This window comes from Colossoma macropomum, unplaced genomic scaffold, assembly GCF_904425465.1.
Source record: "Colossoma macropomum unplaced genomic scaffold, Colossoma_macropomum, whole genome shotgun sequence".
Taxonomy (NCBI): domain Eukaryota; kingdom Metazoa; phylum Chordata; class Actinopteri; order Characiformes; family Serrasalmidae; genus Colossoma; species Colossoma macropomum.
The window spans coordinates 9,425,611-9,438,522 of NW_023494809.1; the positions used below are offsets into that span (position 1 = coordinate 9,425,611).

The 12,912-nt window shown below is 38.9% G+C and overlaps 2 protein-coding genes across 2 annotated transcripts in view; one reads left to right on the plus strand and one right to left on the minus strand.

The window, feature by feature from the left end:
- Positions 1-3,139, plus strand: part of col28a1b (collagen, type XXVIII, alpha 1b) — a 34,798-nt gene extending 31,659 nt beyond the window's left edge. Inside the window, 3 exon segments of the mRNA XM_036558561.1 lie at positions 27-181; positions 1,585-1,807; positions 2,789-3,139. Coding sequence (XP_036414454.1) covers positions 27-181; positions 1,585-1,807; positions 2,789-2,961 — 551 coding nt within the window. The 3' untranslated portion in view covers positions 2,962-3,139.
- A 2,592-nt stretch (positions 3,140-5,731) lies between these two features.
- On the minus strand, positions 5,732-12,450 carry LOC118798932 (glycoprotein-N-acetylgalactosamine 3-beta-galactosyltransferase 1). Its single transcript, XM_036558560.1, is given in 5 exon segments — positions 5,732-6,640; positions 8,942-9,165; positions 9,168-9,232; positions 9,321-9,678; positions 12,016-12,450. Coding segments are annotated over 5 exon segments (957 nt in total). The 5' UTR covers positions 12,161-12,450; the 3' UTR covers positions 5,732-6,475.
- Positions 12,451-12,912: the final 462 nt, after the last annotated feature.

Here is a 12,912-nt window from a genome sequence, read left to right on the forward strand (position 1 = left end):
CTAATGTGTACTGTGTTTGTGTTCAGCACTGGAGAAAAAGCTGCTGGTTAAACTGTGTGAGAACACTGATAAGACATTGTTTACTGAGGCATACAATGTAATCCCTGGAACCTCCTATGATCGGGAACCTTGGAGAAGGACAGGCCCCTTTAACGGGGACTACGGTAGAACACGCACAGAGGTGAGTTACTCTCAGTGAAGTGTAGAAACTGTTGAAAGGAACACGTCAGCACTTTTCAGCCTTAAAGAACAGAAAACCTGTTTATTCAAAACATATTCATATATAGAAGACAATGAGCAGTTGCTTCAGTGCATTTTGAGACTGTTCCTTTACTGAATACAAGGAAACATCAAAATTACAGTACTGTGCAAAAGTCAGAGGCCACACTTTATTTATTTGATTTCAGGTTATTATTTTTTTCAGGAGATATGTCTGAGGAGATTAGATGTAGGATACGTCACGTACGTAAGGAAGGAAAAAGTCAAAGGAAGATAAATGAAAAAACAGGAGTTTCCAAAACTTTCCAAAAATCTTTTAGAGGTACAGAGAAAATGAGACAAGAGGTGGTAGACACCAAATCTATCCCCATCAGATAAGCAACACAGGTGTTTCTGTCCATCTTTCCACTGTGAGAAGACAACTCAACGCTGTGGGTCTGAAAGGATATGTAGCTGTCAAGAAACCTCACTGAGAAAAGGAAACAGACAAAAAAGAAGAACATTGGCAAATCAAACAAAGAAGCTGCTGACATTCTCAGAACAATGGACTGACCACCCCAGTGTCCAGACCTCAACATCATCGAATGGGTTTGGATTATAAAAACTTCTAAGACGGAGCTTTGAAGATGTGGAAAAATGAAATAAATGAAACATGGCCTCTGGCATTTGTGCAGTGCTGTATTGTCCATACGCTGAGATTAGATTCCCATTTTTTCAGTCATTTTCAACTGTATTTTATATGATTTTTGTTTTATAGGATTGATAGGATGATTGTGAAGGCATAAAGGCCTGACTTGGTAAAACAATATTGCCAGCAGACAGAGTTTTGCTAACACTAATGTTTGTTTACACTTTGCTAACATTTGTCATAGATATAGTTCACCAGAATGCTAACTGACACTAGCGTAACTTGTGTACACATAGAACCTGTTAGAATGGGGCAAGTTCTTGTTTGATATCAAAATGAGGAGGCCAGGTTTGTCCTGATCCCTTATCAGTTTATCAGCCAGTCCACAACAGACAGTACTGACAATGTCCAAAGGGGGCAGTACACTCCCATTTGTCCAAAGCTTATTTAAAGCTTATTTACTTCTGTTGTGGCTGACAGTAACTGAAAGCTAATAGCCACCAATTCCTATGATGTATTTTCCACAGTGCTAGTTGGTGACTGTTCAGTTTCATTTAGTATTAGATTTTTCTGACTGAATTATTCTTTTAAATATGTCCAGTGCTTCTGTACTACTGGAAAGCAAGAAAACTGACCCTAGAAGATTGAGTTGACCACATAAATTATGTAATTAGAAGGGATATTTTGATTAAAAAAAAATGTCATTAATTAAGAAATGTTATCTTGATGTGAATCAGTTAGGAGCAGCAGAAGAGTTGGACCTATTCCCTTACTCTCAGCCCAAACTGGAAGAAGGAGAAGGCACCAGATCTCCATACTTCAGTGGGGAGCCCCTGAGCAGCCTGGATGATCTGTGGCGCTTCACGTATGGCCCTGATACAGAAAGACCCAAGCTGAGTCTGATTCAGCAGAGCACCCCTCAGCCGCTTCTGCCACTGGTTCAGGATGATTTCACTCAAGGTAATCGTTAAACTGTCCACAGATTAGTTTAATTGGCTCAAATCCCTTCATAAATACTTCACCTGACTGTGCAAGCGTTAAGTTAATTAATCTAATTTACACAATTGTCCCCTTACACCAAATATAAAAATGGACAAAAGTACCTTAATAGAATAGCTAAAAGTATTACCAGCCATCCTGAAGCTTGAATTTTGTATGTTTGCTCATTTTATAGATAACAATATCATACAGTGCCAGAAACCACCAGTCATATGCAAAGATTTGAACACCCCCAGTCAAATGATATGTTTTAAAGTTCTAATGTGAAAATAAGTTAAGAGACCCAGTGTAGACATGTGGAGAAATCCTGCTTATGAATAAAAAGCCAAAATAAATGATTACAATCACTTAATAATGAAAATATATAAGTAATATCTAGCAGCAACATAATTGAAATGAATAAACTCCAAGTAAACAACACACAAATTGAATTCTTGCAGCAGAAACGGTGCCTACAGACAATCAGACGCCAATAAACCCAACTACAGGCAAGTCTGACACGTAGCAGTCCTTTTTAGTCATGATTACCGCAAATGGAAACCAGCTTTACGGGACTGCAGGCGGGAGCGGGACAAACAGTGCAGATGTTCTATGGGAGCAGAAGTAAAATCTTGAGTGGGAGTGGGAAATATCAGTCCCACACAGACCTCTATGCTACAGGGAACTTAAATACAGTATTTTTCTGCAATTTTGTGAGGGGGTGTGATCCCACCCCTAGCATGATGGTAATTGATTTCCATTGCTTAGCCTCATAGCTCCAGTGAAAAAACACAGAAGCAAATTTTTCGACATTAAACATGATTTGGTTGACTACATTTGGAGTAAGAGGAGAAAAATAGTGTAAGTTAGATTTTTCACAGAAGTATTATTTTAACTTTCCTGTAGTAACTAATACTAGTATTAAGACTCTTTAGCAACAGGTAATGTCTCTGGTCTTTGCAGAGGCGGGTTGTCTGCAGCCGCTGGACCCTGGCCCGTGTCGGGATTACGTGGTGAAATGGTACTACGATCCCAAGGCCAATTCCTGTGCCCAGTTTTGGTTCGGAGGCTGCCGTGGCAACAGGAACCAGTTTGAAACACAGGAAAGCTGCCGGAAAGCCTGTGTTATAGGTTAAACCCTATCAGTAAGCATTAATGAATGAAAAGGCAACTGTATTATATGGTTTATAAGTTTATAATCCAGAAATTATTTAAAAGTTCAAGTTTGTTTCTCTGTGCGTCTACATACTGAAACATTCTACGAATAATATATAAAGAGCTTAGTAGAAACAGATATCTTTGACTTTTACATATGATTACTTGTTTACACACAAAATTTTATTAAGTCTCTATTACATGCATAATTACACTTTCAGTAATATTATTGCAGTAATGTTGGACTTGAGCACAGTAAAAAAGCCATTTTAAGACTTACATGCTGCCTTGTCACCATGTAACATAAACATCCTGGTAAAGGGGAATTCTACCAAATTTTCAAATTTTCTGCATAATTAAAGTATTATTGCTAAAGTTTGATGCTCTGTTCTAGATTCCATTCAGAGTCAGTGGTGGTGATAGTAACCAGATGTCTGCAGAGTTTAATGCCTCTAAAAACTGCCTGACAGCAAGTTGTTAAATGAAATGGTTCTGAATACTCTGCATGATGAAACATTGTTTTTATGATAGTTTTAAGAAAGTTTTGGCGCAAAATGAATTTTTTGAAATTCACTCATGGCTGAGAGATACATGGATGGTGTTTTAAGGTGGGAAAAAAACTTAGCTTTTCAGATTTACCACAGTTTTACCATCATCAACATTACATATAACAACTCAAAAGACACGAGTAGATTTACAGATTGTTTTAGATAGTAAATAAAATGGCTATATTTGTGTTGTAAACATAATGACCCCTGGTTCCTATCACCACCACTGTCAAGAAATCTGAAGTGGCAAGTTTCTAAACAGTACATCACTCTGAATGGTTCCGTTTACACCCTGATGGTTTAATTATGCTGAAACCTATACTGAAAACTGATGGAAATTCCCTTTTTAATGCTTCATAAAAATAGATCAGACAGAGGCAAACTTTAAAGGGGCTTTCTATTTAAATCCTCACATTTAATAATGCCACATAGAGATCTCATCTTTAGCAGCAGAGATGTTTCCACTGCTGCTGTTTGGTGCTACTTACTTCCCCTTTCCAAACCACAAACACATGATTCACAAGATTCATTTTTAGTTCGTTTTTTTTTTTTCAGTGGAACTTTCCTTTACACCTGAAGCTGAAGACTTAGTATTCAGTTATTAATCTTAAGACAAATTCCTAATTACTAATTTGACCTATTCAGTAGGTACTGTGAAAGTATTATGTAAGTTATGTAGTTTTAAGAGTGACAAATGTTGCACTTTAGGGAGTTAAGTGCACAAAGTAAGGTCATATCATTTATGTAGGGCTGGCCCGAACAAGCTCTGAATACTTGATGATGTTTCTGAACGAGTACCTGAATACTCGTCCTCAAAATTACCTTTAAAAAGAAAAATATTTTAGAATTAACCGTCATTTTAAGTAAGTTTGTTTTAGCCCTCTCATTCAAATACAGCTGTAAGGAGTCACTTCTTGTATGGCATTTATGAGTCACGTATCTAGTTGCTAAGGATGAATTAGAATCATCGTTTTTAATCACATCACAGTTTTAGTTGTAGCTCATTTTTAAACTTCACCCTCAAGTGGTAAAGCCTTAACTGACCCCGGTCTGAACACAAAAGCAGCCGAAGAATTTTCTGTCCCAGTCTGACCCGACCAAACACCCAACCTGTCCAAAACTGGCCTGAATGTAACAAAGTTCTGTCCAAGACTGAGCCAAACAAGCCGTCAACATCCAAACTTCAGAATTCCTCGTAGAACCAGACTGGAAAACGCTCGTTAAGTCGTAAAATAATAAACTATAATAAAATAATCAGCTGGCTAGCTGCTCGCTCTTCATGTTGCTATAGAATCCCTGATTGTAGCCCTCTCGTTCAAATAAAGTTATGAGTTATTTGTATCACTTGTATTTCTAAGGTTGATGAGTTGTATTTAGATGCTAAGGGTGGAATGAATTATATTTATCATTTTAATAAACACCATCACCGTTTTAGTTTTAGTTAGTTCATCCTGGTGCCAGACAGCTCTGCCTGGGAGCAACAACAGTAGCGCCGGTGTTGCAGTGCAATACATCATACATTTTACTGTCTGATCTTTTAAAGTGCTCCCACGTGTGACATATCTACTCTTTTATATTCAATTGCTGTGTGAAAAGCGGTGCCATCTGAGGTGTGGTGGGATGAATTTATGATATATTCAACTAAACCAGCTATAATTCACTTTGTAATATTTTCAATATATTAAAGCTGCACTATGTAAGATTTGGGGATTTGTGGAAAGGTGTAATTGCACGCAACACGCATAAGAACATTTTGTAATGTTGGTTGTGCTTCAGACCCCTTTTCCCAAGCAAATGACCCTGATGATGTGAGTGAATGATCAGCTAGTGATCACATCTATATCAGTATAACACTGCTGTCGGAAGAAAACCTTGTATCTCCATTTTTGTCGTTTTTTTGTTTTTGTCGTAATTTGAAAATGCTTGCTGGCCTTTACATTGTGTGTTAATTTCATGATGAATGGACCAAAAGAAACAGCCCAAATTTACTTGGAAAAACGCCTGGTTCCATTGACTTACATTAAAAGTAGAGTATGTTTTTTCCTTTTCCTGTGAAGTTACCATTTTGGAGATACGAGGTTTTCTTCCGACAACAGCGATAATGGCGATTTGCATTTGAAACCCAAACATCAAGCCTGTGTGCGTGACGTTACTGCATAAAGATGCATGATGTGGTTTGAAAAACTTAAAAATATGACCCAATGTCTGACTTAAATTACTGTGTCAGCCTTACTAAAAAGAGAAATTAATACCAGTGTAACGAATATGTCCTCAAGTGTTCTAATTACTCGGACCAGCCCTACATTTGCATTACTTTATACTATTGTCTTATTGCTGGTACATGGCAAATACATGCAGAGAAGACTTACAGACACTTTCAGTTATTAAGCAAACTGCATTAAACCACTGAAGTTGCCTTCACCTCTCAGAATAAGCAAGTGGCGTCAACAAGACGAGGGAGGTCAAATCCTTAAGTAGCAAAGGCCTCACTCAGAGTGAGTACAAGTGGCTGCACTGACAATCAGCAATCTCCCCCAAATCCCACTTAAAGGTCCTGCACTGTGGCCTTGTCCACTTCAAAATCACTTCTTCTATACAAAAAAAAGTCTCAGCTTCTTCAGCTCAGTTCTGAGCATTTCTTCAAGAGTGTGGACTGCAAGTGATGTCATTAATATTCATACTTTCCATGGTGCTGTACTTCATCTAGTCTGATTTGCTATAAATAAGTTACGTCTCATATTTCATTTTCTTTAAATAAGCTATTTTTCAAAGACCAAAAAAGCTACTTGTAGTTTCTCAAATAGACGAGTATCTTCATCATAACTCTTAACTACTTGAAACTGTCACTCAGTTGTCTGTGTTCAATAAAAAAAGTTTCTATTTCAACTAAAACGCTCTCCTTGAATGAATATCCCAACATTCGGAGGTATTCCTTAAGATGAGGGCATCAGCTGCTTGAGAGATCCTTAGTGCAGTTCGATGTGATTGCAGGGTTGAACCTGTATTTGTATCCGAAAGGCCGTAAGCGATAGGTGTAGTACTCCAGCTCATACATCTGTTCTGGTTTGACATAATGAAACGTTATGGCGTAATCTGAACAGCAGTCTGGGCCCTGTGAACACAAAGAGAGATTAATCATTAACACTATGTTAACTAATTTGGCTTATGACATTTACTGTAAAAGAGCATGTGTGCAATCTGAAGTGTGTGCCAGATGTGTTATTATCTGCGTGTGATCGAAGGCTGAAGAGGAAAAGGGCGCAAATGTTCACAGCACATTACAGTAACAAGTTCCTTTACCGGCTAGACGTCTGCCTCCTTGCAGGGTTCACCTCCAACCCAAATCTTAAGCACCTTCTTCAGCTAATCAAGGATTTCTGAAGGCGATAATTAGATGGATCAGGTAAGGTGGATTAGGGTTGGAGCTAAAGTCTGTAGGAAGGTACATCTCCAGGAGGAGGAATGGTGACCAGTGCATTACTGTAATGCTTTAGATTGCAGTAGTGGCCACTTTATTAGAAACTCCTAGCTTGTAGATCAACCTTTCTGCTGTAAAGTTAGAGGCTTTCAGAATAGTATGAAAAGAGTCTCTAACAAACGACAGGTAAGGCCAAATGTTTACATACACCTGGGTGAAATACATTCAAACTCCATTTTTCACAGCTCCACACATTACCCTACATTTCCTGTATTAGGTCAATTAGGTGGTGTACTTTATATCCTAAATAACTAATAAGACACAGATTTATTTCAGGTTCAATTTACCCAGATTTCCAGCTGCTCAAATGTTTGCATACAATTTGTTAGTATTTAGTGGTACTGCCTTTTTAATTGCTCTCCTTGTGGTATTGTGGTAGCCTTCCACAAGCTCCTCACAATTTTTTTGCTACTCCTCCTAATAGAATTTGTGTAATTCACTCAGGTTTATGGGCCTCCTTGCTGCGACACACAGTCTCTGTAGGTTTCAGGTTTTGTGATGGCCACTCCTGTACTTTCACTTTGTTGTCTTCAAGCCATTTTGGAGGAATGCTCAGGATCATTGTACTGCTGGAAGACTCACTTGTAAACCAAGTGAGTCTGGGCAGAAAGTGAGTCCATACATGGCACTGATCATTATGGCCAAACAGGTTTACTGTTTGTTTCATCTGACCAGAGAACACTCCTCCAAAAGGCTAGGTCTTTGTCCTGGTGATCACATGCAGACGTCTGGCTGGTTTATACCAGTCTTAGAGTACGGGCTTCTTCCTTGTGCAACGGGTTCTCAAGCAATGGCGAAGTAGGACTCTCTTAATGGTGGATGTAGATCTAGATCCACCACTAGTTCCTTTGTTATGTTGGTGATGTTCAGTTGAACCTTTTAGACCAAAGTTCATTCAGCCTTGGGAGTCTTTACTGAGCAATGCAGTGTCTGTGAAATATTTATATATTTTTGCATACTTTTGTTTGTAAGTATCAGATGTTTGGATATTGCTCCTAAGACAGAACCAGGCTTGGTTTTTTTTTACCATATTTTTGGTTTCTGTAAAATAGTACAGAATCTGTGCTGGCTTAGGTGGTCAATAATTTACTGGTTGCCTCGGACTGCAGATTTTATACTGTGGAACATGTTATTTTATTGAACAGACTTGAAAACACCATTGGTTTAGACAAGTTTTTGCCCGGTTTAGTTCTTACTTTACAGATAACTACCAATTTGTCAGTGTACATGTGAGTTTTTTTCCCTCCATTGAAAAGTGCAATATGGTGTCCCACAAGGCTCTGTTTTAGGATCCTTAATGTGCTCCCTTTATTTATGGTCCTTAGAATACGTTATCCATAAACACAATGTTGCCTTTCACTTTTATGCTGATGATACTCAGTTATACATGTCAGCTCAGCTGAATTCAATGACACTGTAATGCTAAACTCTGGTAAAACCCTGACCTTTATGGTTTTTGAGTGTGACCATAAGCTATAGATAACGACTTTGGTGTAACACTGGATGTTAGTTTAACATTTAAGTCCCATATCAGTAATATAAAGCTTTCATTGTATATAAGGAGTCAGTTGTTCAAGTAGTCAATACATCAAAAAATAGTTGGTAGATTATTCTATAAGAAATACTAGAATTGTAGAAATAATCTCTAGTTGTTGCCCTAATATGGTCTGCCATCCAAATAATATCTATTAAACAGCATTCCTGTGTTCAGAAACTGACCAATGATGAATGAAGTGGAAGGCCAGGTCACAAACTGAGCATTAACAGATGAGCTACAGTCTGTATATTCTGTACACTGTATAGTCTGTACATAGTCTGTACACCTATATAGTAGACCCATTAGGTAGATAGGGAAGGTAGTTTCTAATAGAGTATATGCTGAGTGTACACTAGAGTCTTGGATAACCTTTCATTTTTAGTAGCCAGGACACTTACTCGTTTTGTAGGATAGTAACTGTAGCCCCAGAACTGCTTCCCGTTGGCTGGAAGTTGGAGGTGGCTAGCCGGATGGAAGGGATTAAATGTTTCTCTTGCCCTCTCATCTCTTGAATCCCCTGCTTTGACCTCCATAGTCTCCATGCACTGGCCCAAGGCCTTGTCCTCCACCGGGCTGGAGTGTGTGCATTTGCCCGAGCTGAAGCCCTGGACAAACCTCCGAGTGCTTCTCTGCTCAGGACGTATCCTGCTCCTCCACTCATGTAGCCCTGCTTGATGAAAACCCTGAACCTGTGGGAACATTTGGAAACAATTTGAAAATACCTAGGAAAATTCAGTTTTCCAAGATATGGGCCCTTCAAGCCTCCAATGTCCTAACCTGTGACCAAAGTAGACAGGTTCCTCTGTGTTGTGCCTGCAGAGGAGGCGCCGCAGGTTCTCCACCACCACAAACGTATCGTCGTCAGCCTTGAGGAACCAGTCGGCACTGTGCAGGTGATGAGTGTGGATGTACTGGAGGGCCCGGATGGTCTTCCAGTAGAGCTGGTCTCTGCCCTCAGACACGTTGAGGCCCACGGTGGGGAAGTCCGTGGCCTCAGAGCTCATGTAGAGCACAATGTTGCAGTGTTTAGCCCAGGTTGCCTTAATGTGCTGAGTTTTGATCTGCAGGTTCAGGGGTCTGGTCATAACCCAACACAACACGCGCACCTTTGAGCTCAACTGCTTCGCTACATCATCTAGAAAGGTCAGTAGAGGTCAATTTGTTGTTGTGGACTCCAAAAATAAAGCTGTATAAACAGCAGCTAACTTGCTATTGAGAGAAAGTTTATCAGCTGGCCAAAGTGTACCCAGCTGGCCAAAGTTGGCCTATGAAGACATTTGCAGGAAGTAACCCCAACTCAGGTGTGCTCCATTCTGGTCCCAGAGATCTACCACCCTGCAGAGTTTAGCTTCAACCCTTATCTAGTACACCTGATCCAGGTTATGAAGGCCTTCAGGGGCATCTTAATATTAGAGCCAGGTGTGTTGGATTGGAAATCTCCAAGGTGGTAGATCTCCAGAACCTTCTAACACAGTAACCTTTTCACATTGCCAGCTTGACACTTCTGTTGTTTTCTGAGAGCAGGGAACTACGGCTGCGTCCCAAACGACATATTCCTTCACTATGTTACTACTACCATACTAACAAACTCTTTTGGTGGTGTACTGCTCATGACATACTATTGAATAGGGTAGTAGCGGTTTTGGATGCAACCTGGGCTTCTGGTTTGACCAAAATATTGCCTTCAGTGCCTCAAACAAAAAACCTCCATATGTGTGTCAATCAGTTCCTAAAATCACGATCCTCTGCTCCAGATCACCTGGATTCATATTCAGTGTGACATGTGCTTGGTTGAAAATCAATGATTTTGTTTTGTGAGTGACACTGAAGGCAGCAGTACCAAACTGCCTTAAAGCTGCATGCCTAGTTAGCAAGTTAGCACATGGAGTGCATTTGAAAACTATTTTATTACTCAGATATTTTCTGCCTTAGTCATAAAAAGGCAAGAGATTTTCTACGGGTTGAATCAGTGCATTTTGTGTCTGATGAGCAGGAGGTATTAGTGAGGGAAGAATAATGCTTTCAGATGCGCTAAAGCGAACAGCAGTGACGCTACATGGTAAACACTACATGGTAAACGCTACATGGTAAACACTACATGGTAAACGCTACATGGACTTGTTTTCTTTCACTCAAGATCTTTTCTCCTTGATGAAGTAGCGTATGTTCTGAGAAATCAATGAAAGCCATTACTTTTTATCTTTGAAAAACTTATTTAATCACACATGCTAGCGGATTTGCTAACTGGCCCGAACAGCCTCGCTAACTGTAGTATTACTTATGCTTAGACTGGAAATGCAGTCACCTACTTCAGAAGATGACTGAGGCAACAAACTGGAAATGTGAAACAGGTCTGAGAGAGAACCAACATGAGCTACATATTCTGCTAGACTTGGGCAGAATACTTTGAAAAAGTAGTGATGTACAGTATGGATACTGAATATACTGCCATAAATGTGTTCGGTAATATATTCTGGTACAACAAATAAAAAGTATTCAGAATACATTTTGAATACACAGTGCCAAGGCACATGGGAAAAACTCCACTGTTGTAATTATTATTTAATTCACACCCTCTTCGCTATTACTGGCTGGCAGTTTTCTTCATGTATTTCAGTAACTGAGATTAATAACTGATCACATTGATTTATCAGTCTACTCAGACTTTAGCAGAGCTCAGTAACACTGAGATTAATAACTGATCATCACATTGATTTATCGGTCTACTCAGGCTTTAGCAGAGCTCAGTAACACTGAGATTAATAACTGATCATCACATTGATTTATCAGTCTACTCAGGCTTTAGCAGAGCTCAGTAACACTGAGATTAATAACTGATCACATCGATTTATCAGTCTACTCAGGCTTTAGCAGAGCTCAGTAAGTTCTTCTCATGTACCTTACAAAGATGTATTATAAATGTATTCTGAATACTTTTAATATATTGTAACAGAATACATTACAGAATACATTTCAGACTGTGTATTCAGTATTCAGCAATCACTACTTGTACAAAGTATGTTGCCCAATTCTGACTATAAAGATATCAAGATTGTAAAGCAGTTATGACACCAATAAGCTCTAACACAGCATCAGCAGTGACTATTGCTTTATACTCTTATAAATGTTTAACTTCTGCACATGCACATAGTTCTCTTTCCTTTTTTGAAAAATTAGCCATTCAAGTCCTCCTCATGTTTTACATGACTGGCTGTTCATCCTAAACCTCATGCTTTCAGGTGCAAGGATTAATCATAGCCTGATCATGTAAAGAAAATCTGCAGAAATTGTGAAAAATCAGTGGAATTTTTCTCCTGGTGGTGTTTTACTAAATGAATTTACCGTACAGTACCCAATAACTCGCTATGAAATTCAGATTTATAGATACTGCTTGGTTAAAACAACCTCTCAACCACAGTAAAGTACAGTAGCTCTCAATGAATCAAAATAATTGACTTTGTGATACACATACCTGTTCTCCATGCAGATATCGAGAATTTAGCATGAAAGTTCTGGCTAAACCTATAGAACTCCACTCTTCTGTCAGAGGACATCAGGAACAACTGAACAGAGACAAAACCAAGGAACACTCCACAAATGAAGAGTTTCGGCAGCATCCTGAAATCATTTCTTTAATTTCTTAATGTAGAAATTAAAGAAGGGTTAAAAAGGTCGCAGCATCTTAAAAATTATTCCAAAGTTTTGCATTTATAGAAACAAAACAAGCTCCAGAGTCCTAAACTTCAACCCAAAGGAGGAACAATGAGATCAACATTCACATGAATTCACTGCATCCGTGCAAATCAGAAAACTCCCACAGCGGATCAGGAAAAACACTGTTTGCCTTTGGCGACCAGGAAGAATTCAGATAGTTCTTGTCAGCCACACCTTGAGGAGCAAATGTTCTCATGAAATAGTATCCAGCAAATTAAGTGAGGCAGCTCTGCTGAATGGAGCGAGTACAAAGGTTGTGCTGCTGGTCAAAGGTTGTGCTACTGTACATTCATAAAAAAAGTGTTCTACAAGGGTTCTTTAGTAAAGGTAATGGTTCTATAGAGTGCCAAAAAGAGTTCTGCTATTGCCATGATAACCAGATTGTAACAACAGAAGAACCCTTTTTGGTGCTATATAGAATTTTCGAAATGGTTCTATATAGAACCATATACAACACAGAACCTTTTTTAAAAAATGTTCTAAATAGTGCCAAAAAGGATTCTGCTATTGCCACATCGTCAGGCTTGTAACAATAGAAGAACCCTTCTTGGTGCTATATATCAAACCAAAACCAAAAAGGTTCTATCTAGATCCATATACAACACATTCTCCATCAATCTGAAGAACCATTTCATCACGCAAACAAGCATTTACG